The 16,347-nt window shown below is 42.4% G+C and overlaps 1 protein-coding gene across 4 annotated transcripts in view; it reads right to left on the bottom strand.

Annotated features, from left to right (window-relative positions):
• Positions 1-16,347, bottom strand: part of ATRNL1 (attractin like 1) — a 1,264,546-nt gene that overhangs the window by 1,007,415 nt on the left and 240,784 nt on the right. For 3 of the 4 annotated variants that reach the window (XM_019502885.1, XM_019502884.1, XM_019502883.1), the window contains exon 10: positions 5,927-6,081. In XM_019502885.1, the coding sequence (XP_019358430.1) occupies positions 5,927-6,081 (155 nt within the window). Of the gene's footprint in view, positions 1-5,590; positions 5,755-5,926; positions 6,082-16,347 lie in introns of those variants that run through there. The other variant, XM_019502887.1, reaches the window with a different exon arrangement.

Here is a 16,347-nt window from a genome sequence, read left to right as displayed (position 1 = left end):
ACTATTGCAAAATCTGTATATTTATTCATAAATTTCCATGAAAGTGGTGGGCAAGACTATTTTTAAGGATGGCATTGGATTTCACCTAAAAGCGTTACCTCTAAATCTATATTTCCTCTGTATAAATACATGGACACCAAGCTAAAGAACAATTTGTAGAAACTTGCCAGGATTAAATTTAGACTGGAAATTAGAAGAACATTTCTAACCCAGTTGTAGGCAACTTTTTTCCTTCCTGTAGAGCTGTGAGTGGAAACAACCTGGATTAGGTCCAAGACAGGCCAGCATTCCAGTATAGCTGCCATTGCCACCACCATGATGGTTTTCTTGAAAGATTTTCCCTGCCAACGCATCTCTGGCCTGCAGCTATGGTGTAGGCACAGTTCCTCACTGCCCAGCCCCAACACAGGCATGGGCAAAGTACTTAAGGTTCTGCCGACTGGATCCAGCCCACGAGCTGCACGTTGCTGATCCCTGTTCTAATTGAGAGAGGTGTTACCTTCTAGAACAGCTTTTTCATGTGTACAATAGCAGCAAAAAAAGCCAAATGGTTTCCAGATGCAGCATAATGAGTTCATGGAAGTCTTCTATAAGATGGGCATATGAAAAAATTATGATCAGCTGATATGGCTGACTAAAACAGCAGGCTTCCTATAACCCTAAATTTTAAGACAGTAGTTGTAAATTTGGGTGGTACCTTTTTTATAGCCTTTGGTTGACCCACTAGTGCTTACAATTTGACTTCACTTTTTCTTGGTATAAATGCACCAGAGGTTTGGACAAAGATAATATTTTTTAAATATATATAAAATTGTACCATAATTAGAGCAAATAGCAAGGTTATTATGAACACAAACAGGACTGAAAGAGACCTCCTGGATTACTAAGTCAATTCCCCTGCTGTTGTAGGTAACCATACCATATAATCCCCGTCAGAAACTTATCCAGTGCTCTCTGAAAACTAGCTAAAACGTATGCCCTCAATACTGGAAGACTGTTCCACAATTTTACACCTCTGATGTATAGTTTTTACCCAGTTGTTCTTTTGCTCACATTGTCCTCCAACTTAAGTATCTTTTCTCCCCCAGCGATATTTACCTCAATAACATATTTATACACAAGAATCACATTTCCTCTCAAGCTACATTCTGCTAGATTAAATAAACCAAGTTCTTTTAATGTCTTTTCATAAAACCGGCTTTCCATTCCCCTGATCATCCTAGCTGCCCTTCTCTGCACCTGTCTCATTTTGAAGTCATTTTTCTTCAACATGATTAACCAGAGAATTGTGTTCAGTTCCAAATGAGGTCTAACAGGGCTCTGTGCAATGATACTAATATTTCCTTATCTGTATGAGAATACCTTCTTTGGTACATCCTAGGATTACATTGGCTTTTTCATGGCTACATCACATTGGTGGCTCGCAATCATCTTATGATTAAGTAATGCAACTAAGTTTTTCTAGACCTCTGTCTTTTCCATGTCATAAGCCTCCACTGTATGCCAAAATTTCTTATAAAACCGTAAATCTTGCAATTTATATTATTAAATTTCATCCTATTTCTATAACTGGTTCTCAAAGCCAGCCAATAATTCTTGTATAATTTCCAGTCCTCCACCAACATTTTTCTGCAACTTTAATTAACAAGTTCCTACCTTCTGTGCACAGACATAAATGAGAAAATGTCCCTGAAACTAAACAGGAAAGCATACCCAATTTTATTATATACTTCATGGGAATATTGCTTAAACTTAACAAATTGGTCCTGTGGTATACTACTGGCTTGGATTTCCTAACAGATTTATCCCTTACTGGTATAAGACTCACACTTCCTATTCACCAGGACTTATTTTTTTTTACAAGACCATACTGAGCCCCATATACAAATCTGCCTCAGATACCAGAGCCTACAAATAGGGACCTACTCAATTTGCAGTTTCATAAAGATCACAAAATCAGGCTTTGTCCATGAAATCAATGTCCACAAAATGCACAAAAAAATTACTAAAAATAAAATGCTGGTTCCCCAATGGGAGTTCTTAAAGGCACTGCAGCCTGGCTACACAGCCTACCAGGGGGAAGGGTGGGGGCTGCTGGAACTAAGGGGAGCAGCCAAGATGGCTGCAGCCCCCACACATCACTGCTGATTGGCTGAGGGCTGCCTATTATGCAGCCCCACCCCTCTCCACCAATCAGTAGCGAGGGGTGGAGCTGCATGATGGACAGCCTTCTCAATCAATCAGCAGCATGGAGGCAGGGCCACCAGGGCCCCTTGGCCAGTAAGAAGAGTGTATGTGGGTGGGGGGGAAGACCCTGCCATGATAAGCCCATGAAAATGGGTGGCCAGCCCCACTATCTGCCTAGGAAACTGGCCACCTGCCTCCTTGATTTTGGTAGGTCCCTACCTATAAGCATCAGTTACTGGGAAAGAGGTAGGGTGATCAGGTGCACGTTGGATAGAAGACAGCTAACAAATTTACCTTGATATACATTTTGAATGTCATACTATTACATTTTTAAACTCCTTAGCAGTACATTTCTTCCGACTTTTTCCAGCCAAACCACTATCCTTTTCTCTAGGCTAACCCGTAAAGAATGTCTTCTAGAAAAGTGTTACTACTAATCAATATCAAGTAGCTCTGACAACTGTGGTTAAGCAAGATACTGTTCTTCCTCACTCTCCATTTGAGACGCAACCTACAGGTCTATTAAAAGGCTTAAAACCTCACCAATTTGAGGATAATGATCAGGAGAGTCAGAACCTTCTTTCCCATCTAACCCTGGAAATTGCATATTCACATGCCAGCTTTCTTGCTGTAATAAACACACATGGTCCCATTTTCGCTCCTGAATACTTGAGGTACAGCTTGAAACAGCCTTGTATTCTAATTACCATTCTTAAACAAAGCACTGTATGAAAAATATGAATGTTATGTCTGACATAGGTGCACACACATTTAACCTCCTGTTTTGAACTCGGGGACAATTTGGACAAGTACTTTAACAGTGAATTAAAATGTATTACTGCTCGAAATCCCGCCAAACCTAAATCTGACATGAGCCTGACAATTTACATGCAACTACTTCAGAGAAACATTTGTTTGCCTTACATTTTTAGGTTTACTACTAGGCCAGGTCCTGGCAAATTACTCGGAACAGAAAGGTTACTTTCGTCATAAATCAAAGATTATCACAACCTTCTCAAAGCAAAAGATGAGCTGAGCCAGGATACAGTTCAGAACCTTAAAACCTTCTCATTAGTTCTCTAATGGAAAAAATAAAAGCTAATAAAGCACAGTGTAAGTGCGTGCATCTGTATCAGGGCAGCAAATACAAGACAGGATTTTATATGCAAAATTAAGCTTTCATCCTTTCGACCAAGAGAACAAGAGAAGGGAAACACTTAAAACTAATCAATACCAACCTCTTCTGCAAATGGATTAATAGACACTGTTTAACCTAAGTAAAAGAACCATACAGTCAAGGACATTTTCCTTGAAAATGAGGCTTTACACTCAAACTGTTTCCCAGTTCAAATTTCTGCAATATATAAATCTTTCAAACACTCAGAAATCCTGTGTTTCCTTTGAGGCCAATGAGAGAACAAGCCCCCCATGGTGCTAGAAGCAGCACATTATGACACCCACTGAGGGCCTTGTTACACAGTAATTTTGGGAAGCTCCTGGAGCTCTTAACCTCTGGACTGTCCACACATTAACACAATAAAGTGGCTTTAAGCACTCATTAAGTAGTGCACTTTAAGTACTCAAAGTGAAGCCACTCCAGGGCAGGATTCTCTCTGGTCCGCACTACACCAGTTTCTGCTCCATTAAGGTCTGGCCATTCTCCATAGGCGTGTCACCTAAACTGAAGTCCTCCAATATCCCAGGACTCTCACACCCCTAGCTGTAGAGCAGGGGTAGATGCCTGTCCTGGCTCACCAGCCCTCTAGTGGCAACTCACAGCTATAGCCCCCTAGTCCTGCCCCTGCTCGCCAGACCTCTAGTGGCAAGTCACGGCTGTGCAAGTGGGGGACAGTCAGAGAAGATTTCTAGACTAAAAGTGCGACTGCTCCAATTTCCAAGCTAGCACTAACAATGATCAAAATCTGTGCAGCTCACAGAGTAAGGTGTAACAAGGCCCCGAGATACTGAACTATAAATTGAAACTGTAAATTAGAGATTCATATGTTACTGAGATTATATTTTCAGCCATAATTTCAGTCACTGATTCCACAAAAATGGCCAACCTGATCTAAGTTAGACTGCCTTGGAGGTGGGGTTAACTTAGATCTGGTCACACATTTTTGTATTGATCTAGCCTTCCTGAAATTTTTGTACAGTTCACATTTAAATCAACCTAACTAAGGATCCAAGTGTAAGGTTTGAACCCAACCATTTTTAAAGCAAGCTAACTTCCCCCTAACCTCCACTACTGTTAATCTGCAGCCTAGGATGGTCTTTGCCAGACTAGTTAAGCTGGCTTGATGGTCCAGAATGTGACAGCAGTGCAGCATAAATCCATCACACTACACCAAAAGTTAAGGTCTAATATCTTCCTTTTTTCTTGAAAATAAATGAAATTATAGCAGTCACTGTGTTCATTCTAGTTATATAATAAAACACGCATAAATTCCACTCTTTCCAGCTCTAAAAGTGCTACGACTGAAACAATTGTGATAGTAGATTTACTCGATAACGTGACTTCTTTTTATGGTCATTTCCACACAAATTAATTAAAAGCCTGAATGTCCTACTGAAAATGAGATTTCTGAAATCTTGAAGACAAAGGGGAAACATTGCCCAAGAAGAACAGTTCCTTTTCATTAATTTGGTCTGGCTTGTGTGTCTTCTGAAAAAGACTGTGCACCTCAAGAAACAAGCAGCTGATCTAGTTAAGAAAATATTTTAACATGCTGCAGTACATAGGTTTTCATATAGAAAAAAAAGAGCAACCGATGAATATGAGAGAGATATCAAGTGCCACTGAAAACCAAGAAATTAAAGGTGTTCAACATGACTGGGTCCTTAGTTTAACTTTTTTTAACAGAAAAAATATCTTCTTTCAGCAATTTAAGATTTTACTTGAGATTTAAGTGCATCACAAATAGTCTGTTAGCATTCTGCATATTTCATGCCCACTAAAAATTATGTTTTCTGTGTAATCTTAAATAAAGATGTACACAAACAAAACTTCTCAAAAGGTACATTTTCAAACATACTTGTGTTATAGAAGGGCTTTAGTATGGAGGAGAGGTTAGATAAAGTAGTAATGCTAACACTGCCTGCACCCTTTAATTTGGCCACAACACTTCCAAAACTTTCAAAGCCATTTTTAAACATTATTTGAAACAAAAGATGTATTATTTAAAATTATTAGAACATCCTTCATTTCTTATGTTTATGGACTTTTAACATGGCAAGTAAGTTAACACTACCTTACCAAATAACAATGTTTCATTACCACCTAAATTCCCTGATTGTCAGGTTGCATTTAAATCCTAATGTAATAACTATTGGAAAAGAGTAATTTAAGAAAATGTCTAAATAAAGATCTTAAGATGAAAAAGATACTATATTGTGATTTACAACATTTTCAGGGTGGGCGGGACGAGGCAGTGGAGGAGTGAAAGGACTGATTATGTCATCAAGAGAAAACAATCTTTTTCTTCATCAAGAGAAAACAAATCTCTCTCTTTCCATTTTACCTAATCTTTAGCTTGTACTTTAAACAAGGAAGGGACAGAAGTGTCACTGCAAAAAAACAAATGAGTTTCATCACACATGATAAGAAAAACTTTTAAATTTCATTTTTCAAATGTTTTTGTTGTTGAGATTCTTAATGAAGATATCCATTCTGCTTCATAAATCAAGTCTGTGAAGTTTAAACCTCAATTGATCAAACACTCTTAGGTAGAGTGCTTACCTATGTCATATGCCAGAAAGTCAGCAGAAAAGCACTTTGCGCCATTACTCAAAGAAGTGTCATTGTGGGTGTTTCCTCCAAAAATGAGCATAGCTCCACTGATGAGAACAGCTGAGTGAAGATACCTTGCAAAACCACTCTCTTTCATGATAGTCCTAGAAAATAAAATAAAATATTAATACATTATAATACATGAAAAGTCTTTTTATAATAGACACTGAGAAAAATTACGGCTAGGAACTTATATAAAATGCAACCAAACACTTGATTTAAGCATGGGTGGTATGCAATGAGCATAATTTATTCTGATCATTTCTGAGGTGATAGATTGGTTCATATTATAATGAATATGTTTCTACTTCAATAAAAAGATTAAATGCTATAGGATAAAATTATTAGTTTAGCAACTGACTTATCTGAAAAAATCACAGACTATGCATTGCTTAGAAAAATTGTTTGCTTAAAAAAGATTAATGATACACTACTTTTAATGCAAAAATTCTATTAAACATCAAACATAATATTTGCTAAAGAAATACAGGACAGGGACTGGCAATAGCAAAATACTTAGGAGACTTCAAAGAGTCTCTGACTCTTCTAATTCTAGGTTATAGAAACTGCCTGGAGAATTTATCCTTTTTTTTTTTTTTTTTTTTTGGAACCAAGGCATTAGAACTAGGGCAGGCAGACTGTGGAATTACCATTTTGATTATAGTGGATATGTTTGACCAAAACGAATGGTGGTGCAGCATTTCCTAAAGGTATTATCACAGAATCATAGAAAATTAGGGTTGGAAGGGACCTCAGGAGGTCATATAGTTCAAGCCCCTGCTCAAAGCAGGGCCACCCCTGAGCTAGATCATCCCAGCAAAGACTTGTCTAACCGGGTCTTAAACTCCAAGGATGGAGATCCCAGAACCTTTCTAGGTAACCTGTTCCAGTCTTTTGCTACCCTCTTAGTGACAAAGTTTTTCCTACTATCTAACCTAAACTTCCCTTGTTGCAACTTGAGACCATTGCTTCTTGTTCTGTCATCTGTCACCACTGAGAACAGTCCAGCTCCAGCCTCTTCAAAACCACCCTTCAGGTAGTTGAAGGCTGCTATTCAATCCCCTCTGTCTTCTCTTCTCCAGACTACATAAGCCCCATTCCCTCAGCTTCAACTCAGAAGTCATGTGCCCCAGTCCCCTAACCATTTTTGCTACCCTCCACTAGACTCTCTCTCATTTGTCTACGTCCTTTCTGTACAGGGGATCCCAAAACTGGACACAGTACTCCAGATATGTTTATGATAGGAACCATCTAATTTCCTGTGGTAGTGCATTCCACAGCAAGATCCATTTCAGGTAAGAACACTTAAAGTGCATACAGAAATGAAAGTTTTCACCCAATCTGGCTTCTGGACGTGCTCTACAGCCATGACCAAAGAAAACTGCATGGCTGCAGAGCATTTTAAAAAGGCCCATGTCTGCCAAAGTGGAGCAGGGCCTGGCTGATGCAGCCCAGCACTGCTCCTGGCACTGTTTTCAGAACGGGAGTGGGGGAAAGGGAATGAAGGGAGCTCATCCTGGTGTTTGCCCAGTCAATGCTGAAGGTTGTGGTGGGTGGACTGGAGCCTCCCCAAGGTGGAGGGCTTCAACCCAGCCCCCAGTGCAAGTGCAGCTGGGGAAATCCCATAACAGACCTCCCCCCCGTCTTCTCCCCCTCCCATCCTGAGACAGAACAGAGGCGGGGGGGCAGAGCTTGGGGAAGAGGCTGCAGAAACGCAGCTTCTCTCTGGATGGGCTGCAAACTGGAGCCTGACGACCCACCCTCCCGACCCAACAACCAACAACTTTTGGGTCAGGAGGATTGATCTACTTCATGGCACTTTCTGCAAAGCGCTATGAGTTAGACCCAGGAGATACACCTCTGTCTGTGCCTTGGTTCCTTCATTTGCCTTTGGGCTTTGTGGTCTGTGTTGTGCTAAAGAAGCAAAGCATAGCTGAATTTCACAGCATTAGTGGCTGTTGAATGTTAGCATTAATGCTTTAAAATAACTGCAGAAGAAAACTGAAAGCTAAAAAGGAGACTGGAGCACAAAGTTAATTTGAAGCTAATCAACTATCCCATAGATGAAGTGGGCACCTGCACTTTGTGCCAACTTCAGCCTCTTCCAACAAAGCCCTCAGACTACATTTTTACAAAACAGCCACTTCCAGGTCTAGCTTTTACCATTTTCAGAGAAGCTGCTTTGACCAGCAGCGTACAATTTCTTTCATGTTGCCCTATTCTACTGCCCCTAATTCAAGTGAGTAGTCACAAAGATTTAATGCTAAGGATTGTGCTCTGAACTGCACACTCTGCATATACAATGAAGCAATTTTGCCTTTTATTTCACACGGTTAATACTGCCTTAGGTTCACAACCTTTCCTTCTGATTGTATAATGTGGTCTACTAGGTTTGCATTAATGTTTTTACCATCATTTTTACATCATTGCGGTTTCTTTATATGATAGTATGTCTCATTACTTTGACATGATGATGTCAATCATCTAATACACTGAAAATTGTCATTAAAAACTGATAAGAATTATCATGTGCGAAAAGCTAAGAAGTGGGTGTTGAACCTAAATACAGTATCTTGCCCTTCAAAATCTATGCTTCAAATAATACCATAAAAGGGCTTAATAATGACTACCTAAAGCTACATGGGGTTTTTTTTTTTTTTTTTTAATAGGAAGAAATTAAAATAATTCAGTGAGGCCATAAGCATACTCCTACCTTTCAATTTACTTCCATTTTTAGCCCTCACATCTTTTTATTAACTGAATGTGGGTTGCATTTTCTTGTTATTTCTAATGAATACATTTTGCAGAGTGAGCATGACAAAAATGTGTTTTGCTAACCTAAAATTAGCTTCATTTTTAAAAACAGTTTTGGCCTAACTTCCTGATATTGTATTTCTAAAATATTTAGAGCATATGTTATTCTTGCTTTTATTATTATTATGGTATACAAAATGTGCTTGATGCCACCCAAAAGAAGTAAACATATGGTTTCTGTTCAGAAAGGCAAGTAATCATGTTTTAATACAACTCAGAAGAGATAGCTACAAGCACACAAAACAAGAATGAAAGGAGGTAAGAACCAAGATTACAAGGTTAATCTCACATAAATCAATCCCTGTGGAACTCTACTAAAACTCTATATTTAATTGGTTGACTTTGTAACATTATAGTTTCTTAATGGAAATACTACGCAGTACCAAACTAAATACCTTAAGACAAACCAAGATAGTTGGACAAGAACAATTTTGTATAACCCCATATTAATTGGCATTACCCCTCTTTAATTCTTTAATAACTGAGCCTTTAAACACCAGTTGCATCATTTTGCCCAGGACTGATAACAGGCTGACAGGCCTATAATTACCTGGATTATCCCATTCACCTATTTGATATATTTAAACACCAATACAATAGCTTTTTCCTGGTCCTCTGGAATGTCTCGTTTTCAAAGACTTATTGAAAAATCAACATTAACAGCCAAGAGAACTCTCTGACCAGCCCTTTTAAAACATCTGGTGCAAAGTTGTTCAGACCTCCTGGTTTGAAGTATCTATCTTCAGTGGTCATTTCCCATCTCATTAGTTACCGTTAGAACATGTTTTCATCAACAGCACCATCTGATGGGAATACTTTGTCTAGCTACCTCCTCTGCCTCACCCACCCCGCACAGAGAACAGAAATACTCACTGTGTACTTCTGTCTTCTTTGTATTATTACTGACAATTATACAACTTTGTCTAACCAAAGACAAAAACCATGGCTAGGGGGAAAAGAAGGTTCATATATATCACCTTCTTTCATACCATCTTTAAACACTGCTGGACATTTTGTATCCTTTGGTTCCCTTTACCAATTTTTTTTAAATTCCTAGCTTTTAATACATATTCATCGCAATCAAACATCCATTTTCCATTCGTTAATTTTTGGCTGCTTCCACTTCTCTTCAAAGCAGAGCTGTTTTTTCTAGTCAGTGTGGGGGTTTTTTCCCTCTCATTGATGATATTCTGGGCGTCTAATATGATGTTCATAAACAGATCCCAATTGCCACACATACTTTTCTATTTAAAGGCCTCTTCTCATCTTAGTTGATTCATAATTGTTTTCAGCTTCAAGCACCTCCTCCACATCCTGAAGCACCTTTTTAGATGCAGGAAGCACCCTTCATTCCTCCCTAAAAATGTTCTCCCATCACGCTTATTCTTCTGTTATAACCAACCTACTTAGATCTCTGCTTAAAATGGCCAGCCATGTAGTCACTGATAAACCTCAAGGTCAGAATGACTTTCTTTATCAGTCTATCATCTGTTTGCCTTGTGCAGAGTTTCCACAATTTTTCTGTCTGTTCCTGACCCCGTACCAAGATTTCACATTACACTCTCTTCCTAAATTTCTCATTTACCTTAAAATCATTCCACTTAAGATGTACCATCTTTCAAAGAATTCTCATATCTCCTGCCTTTAGATGCCAGTTTCACTTAGCACAGCTGCTTCCAGAGCATACAGTAATATGTTAGTACACTGACTTGATGTATTCGCACTTTAAATAATCATGCTTGCTATTAACTCACGATGCTCAGTACCTAGCCATGTGGCCCTCAGGTCCAAAAATCTGGTAGCAGGGGAGCAGTGGCAGCAATTGCTACTGCCCTTCTGCCAGATTTCCAGATCCATGGGGAGGATGGCACAAAAGATTGGTGCAGAGAGGTGGCTTTCCCTGATCTAGGCATACGAGGGCCAGCTGGAGGCTTTATCTGTTAGGACACTGATGAATAACCATTCAAAATTCATATTGTGAGTTACTAGTTATTCAGAAACAAGTAATACCATTTTTTCACTTTTTTTCTCATTTGATCATTCCTAAATGGTTTGCAACCATTGACTTTAACATCCCACATAAACCAGTAGCATAACTAGGAGTGGGTGAGATGGGCACCAAGCCTAGGCACCAACTTAGGAGGGGTATCAAAGTTGCAGCCTAGTCCAACCCCAGCTGCAGCAGAGTGGAGCTGTGCAGTGCACAGACCTCCTTCCTCATTCTCCTGGCACATTTCTCAGGTGGCCAGTGGACCAGATAGGATCAACTGGCAGGCCAGATACAGCCCACAGGCTGTATTTTGCTCATCCCTGTGTTACAGCACTTTTCCCCCGCTTTTGATATTTAATTTAAAGCTCTTCTGATTAATCTAACCAGCCAACTCTCCAGAAAACTAGTTCTCTTTCTTCTGAAATGAAGACTTCCAAGCTCTACAACCTCCTCTTCCCACAGAGGGTAGAGCAGTTTATAAATTACTGCATAGGTTCCATGTTGAAAAATACTGCTGTCTGAACTACTAGGAACTTCAGTTGAGTGGAGGGCACTCAGCTATTGAAGCACTTGCTCACTAAATAGCACTCTATATACACCATTTTGGACCTTTAAAAACCCTAACACTTTTGTTCTCAAAGCATGTAATTTTGAGATGAAAGGAAAGGTAGCAAGTGTTAGAAACAACTATAGCCTAAAATAGTTTTATTCCTGCTGAATATGCAAGTCCTGGGCAGTGTTTAGTCTTGCATACATTATCAAGATCCCTAAAGTCACTATTAAAAAGTGCACGTGCTTATCTCTACATATTGGCCAGAAATGGACACCTAATAAGATCTGTTCTCAACTTCACCATTCAAATGCCAACATGTTTCTTCGTTTAATTTTAGCCCTCTCCCTTCTCTATTCGGATCATAACTGCCTCTATTCCTTTTTCGCCTCGTTAAGTGCCTCAAAGCAGAGATTATATTGTCCTCATAGCTCTGTTACAACCCTACCATAATGTTGGTGTCATAAAAATAAAAAGTAGCAATGAGACCTCAAAAGCTGCCAACACAAAAGGCTGCATTGTGGTAGCTGAAAAAAGTAACTTTGTGCTCTGCAGGTAAGAAGAGAGCACAAAGTATTTGTGCACACTATTTCAGGTGCTCCTGTGTGGTAACTGCAAGGAACATGCTAGTTTTTAATATGATGTAGGAAAAAAATTGTTCTAATGGGATACACTTTAAAAAGGAAAAAAAGATTTTCCAAATGCAGCATAAAAGAGAAGCATATTTCCAGTACAGATACTTAATGATACTATTAATTGACCTATCTTGCCTTCTGGATACATATCTATGGAGAGAGAGAGAGAGGGAGAGAGAGGGAGAGATCCTGGAAAATAATGAGCAGTAGCCAATTTCTCAAGAGAAACCATGAGAAGAACATAGGCCACAACTGTCTTGAGGGTATAGTATCTGCTTAACCATCACCAGGATACATGATACGAAGACAGTGTAGAAGCTGAAGTAACACATGTCACCACTGTTATCACTAGTTAGAATAAAGACTTGACAGTATCAAGCCCAAAACAATTATTATGGGAGACAGGAAAAAAAACCCCAACACTTACCTGTATTTAGGAGGCTTTTAAATGCTCTGTCATTTGCATTAAACAAGTTGCCAATGCTTGTACTGTATTACTTAATGTTCCCTCAAATAAAGAGTTCCATATTATTTTCCTTTAACAAATTAGGGCCCCTGACAGATACTGCACCTAAGACATGATTAACTGGTTAATCACATCTTAGGCAGTGACATGGCCACACATTCAATCAATTAATGGTGTGATAAAATGAGGACCAAGCCACAAAGTTATTAAGCAAAACATGTAATAGCTTTGTGGTTCTTATCAAGCCTTTGCTGAGCCGGGCAGGGAGCCGCGCTCCCGAGCTGAGCACAAACAGGCACGCTCTGTAGGGACACGTCAGCATTTGCGCCAGCGTTCGCACAGGCAGAAGCAGGCAGGGCAGTAAAAGAGTCTTCCTCAGGAGGGAGGAGACTCCACCAACAAGGAGAAAGGTAAGAACTATCTGCAAGCCATGGTGACGATTCGCAGTGCTGCCAGGGGCCCTGCCCCAGTGGTGCCGCCCATCCAGGGCTCCTCTGAGGCTTCCATCCAGACGGAGCTCTTGGGGGGCCTGGCGACTACCTGCCCCCCCAAGCTATGGGGGTGGCTGGGTGGGATCCCTGGGGTTGGGACTGAGGTCTGGTGACTCCCCCGCCTGCCCCTCTTGTGAGCATTTTCAGGCTCTAGAGGGGCAGGTGACAGAGCTCCAGGCCAAGGTGAGCATGCTGCGGTGGATCCGGGCGGCAGAGGATGAAATTGATATGTATTTCCATTCTCTGCAGGGACAGGAATCCACCGGAGTGACCCCGCATGCACAATGCCCAACTAATCGGTGGCAGCAGGTTCCTGTCAAGGCCAGGGCAGCTCGTACAACTGCTGTGCCTGCTCCCCAGACACCCCTCGGGAACAGGCATGCAGCCCTGGAGGAGAAGGCAGAAGAACAGGTCCCCAGAGAAACTGAAGCCGCTCGACCTACATCACCAGCTCAGAAGAGGCACACCCCGAGAAGAAGGAGATGTAAAGTTCTGGTCATCGGGGACTCCATCCTGAGGAGAACCGATGGTCCAATCTGTCGCTCGGAGCCCTGGTCATGGCAGGTCTGCTGCATGCTCGGGGCGAGGATTCGCAACATCACAGAGACCATCCCTAAAATCATGAAGCCCTCTGACTACTACCCACTGGTTGTGGTCCACGTGGGTACAAATGATACATCCAAGGGCAAGCCAGATAACATCATAGAGGACTACAAGGCCTTGGGACACCAACTGAAGAAGATGGGAGCCCAGGTGGTATTTTTCTGCATTCTCCCAATAAGTGGACAGGGTAGGCATCATGAGGCCTGCATTGACGTGGTTAACTGGTGGCTTCGGAGCTGGAGCCACAAGGCAGGTTTTGGGTTTTTTGACAATGACCCATGTTTTTGTATGGAGGGCATGCTGGGGTGGGATGGGCTTCACCTCTCCCCTAAGGGCAGACATATCTTTTCCTCTAGGTTGGCTGATCTTGTATGGCGGGCTTTAAACTAGCTTCGCCAGGGGAAGGGGCCGCTTCGAGTGGAGAGGATGCTTCACCAGCATGCAGGGTGACAAGACAAAGGGAAGCCCAGGTAAGCATCAACGTCCTGGGAGTAGGGGGCCACAACTGTCCTGGGAGTGGGAGGGAGGCACGTGCACCCTCAGGAGGCCTCAAGTGCCTCTATACTAATGCTCGTAGTTAAGCAGGAGGAACTGTTCCTCCTGATTGCAAGTAAGAACCCAGACTTAGTAGGGCTCACAGAAACTTGGTGGGACCCTACCTGCAACTGGGCAGTGGGCATTCGGGGATACACCCTATATAGAAGAGACAAGACAGAGAGCAAAGGTGGGGGGGTTGCGGTCAAAGAGCACCTCACATCATCAAGGATTAGCTTCAGGTTAGAGGAGGGTCAGGCAGAAATACTGTGCATCAAACTACAAGGGGGGCATGGTGAAAGGGACCCTACAGTGGGTGTTTACTACAGACCACCCAACCAGGGGGAAGAGCTGGACCAGGACTTCTCCAGTCAGCTTATGGAGGCAGTTAGGTCAAGGGATGCTATTGTCATGGGTGACCTAAACCACCCAGACATTTGTGGGGAGGAGCAGACACCCAGGTCTGACCGCTCGTGTAGGTTCCTGGCTGTATTACAGGACCTTCACCTTATCCGGGAAGTGCACAGCCCCACTAGGGGTAACGTCTTGCTGGACCTGGTCCTGGCCACAAGGGATGACCTGGTGAGGGGACTGCAGGTCCTTGACCATCTGGGCGATAGTGATCATCCAGCAATCACCTGCTGGATTTCACTCTCCAACACAGGGTGTCAAGGGCTTACACCAATGCTAAAGCCCTTGACTTCAGAAGGGCCAACTTCAATGAGTTTAGGAGACTAGTGGGGGAGGCACTGAGGGCCCAGAAGGTAGAGGAGATGGGAGTCCACGAGGGATGGTCATACCTGAAAGGGGCGATCCTCCAGGCCCAAAGGATAACAGTCCCTGAGAGAAGCAAGGGGGGTAAGAGCGCTCAGAAACCCCCTTGGCTCAGCAAGGCCATTCAGCAATGCCTGAGGACTAAAAGGGGGGCATACAACCAGTGGAAGGCAGGAGCTATCACCAAGGAGGAGTACTCCTCCTCGGTCAGTGAGTTTAGGAGGGCTGTTAGGAAGGCCAAGGCAGAGATGGAACTCAGACTATCATCTAGGATTAAGGACAACAAAAAGTCCTTTTTCAAGTATATTGGGAGCAAGAAGAGAGCACCAGGCAATGCAGGGCCCCTGCAAGATGCAAACAGTAATCTTGTGGCTACACCAGACAAGAAAGCTGATATTTTTAACAGTTTCTTTGCCTCTGTTTTCTTGAATAGGGATTGGGACTTCCCACCTACCAGAGGTAGGGACAATCTAGGGGAGAGCTCCATCAGACCTTCAGTTAGCGCAGATGTAGTTAGGGATCTTCTGGAAGGGCTAGACATTTTTAAATCTGCAGGTCCAGATGCCCTCCACCATTGAGGGAGCTGGCAGGGGTCATCATGGAGCCCTCGGCCCGACTATATGAGCATTCATGGTCATCTGGCCAGGTGCTGGGGGATTGGAAACTGGCTAATGTGGTCCTAATTTTTAAGAAAGGGAGGAAGGAGGACCCAAGTAACTACAGGCCTGTAAGCCTCACCTCGGTGCTCGGGAAGATCTTGGACAGAATCATCAAGCAGCACATCTGTGAGGGGCCTGAAAGGGAGATCATGCTCAGGGGCAACCAGCATGGGTTCATCAAAGGCAGGTCCTGCCTTACTAATCTGACTACCTTTTATGACCAAGTAACAAAATCCTTGGATGATGGTGTCGCCATGAACATAGTCTTTCTAGACTTTAAGAAGGCCTTTGACACCGTCTCTCACCCCATCCTCATCAATAAATCAAGCGACTGTGGCATTGATGCTTACGCAGTTGGATGGGTAAAAAACTAGCTGATGAGGCACACCCAGAGAGTAGTAGTGGACAGGCTGTACTCAACCTGGCGAGACGTGAGCAGCAGGGTACCCCAGGGCTCAGTCCTTGGGCCCGCACTGTTTAACATCTTCGTCAGCGACTTAGATGAGGGGGTGGAAAGCACGCTGTCCAAGTCTGCTGATGACACTAAGATGTGGGGCGAGGTGGACACACTTGAAGGGAGAGAGAGGCTGCAAATAGATTTAGACAGACTACAAAAGTGGGCAGACGAGAATAGGATGGGGTTCAACGTAGATAAATGCGGGGTGCTGCACCTTGGGAGAAGAAATCCACAGCATACATACGGGCTGGGGAGTTCCCTTCTTGAAAGCACAGGAGGTGGAAATGAACATGAACCGCCAATGCCAGACCGCAGCCAGCAAGGCCAGCCATACCTTGTCATGCATCCAAAGATGCATCTCAAGCCAGTCCAGAGAGGTGATACTCCCCCTCTATGC

The sequence above is a fragment of the Gavialis gangeticus genome, unplaced genomic scaffold (genome assembly GCF_001723915.1).
Source record: "Gavialis gangeticus isolate Ggan-Ray unplaced genomic scaffold, GavGan_comp1, whole genome shotgun sequence".
NCBI classification, from domain to species: domain Eukaryota; kingdom Metazoa; phylum Chordata; order Crocodylia; family Gavialidae; genus Gavialis; species Gavialis gangeticus.
Note: the sequence above shows the minus strand (reverse complement) of the source record. Positions and strands in the feature narration are given on the sequence as shown.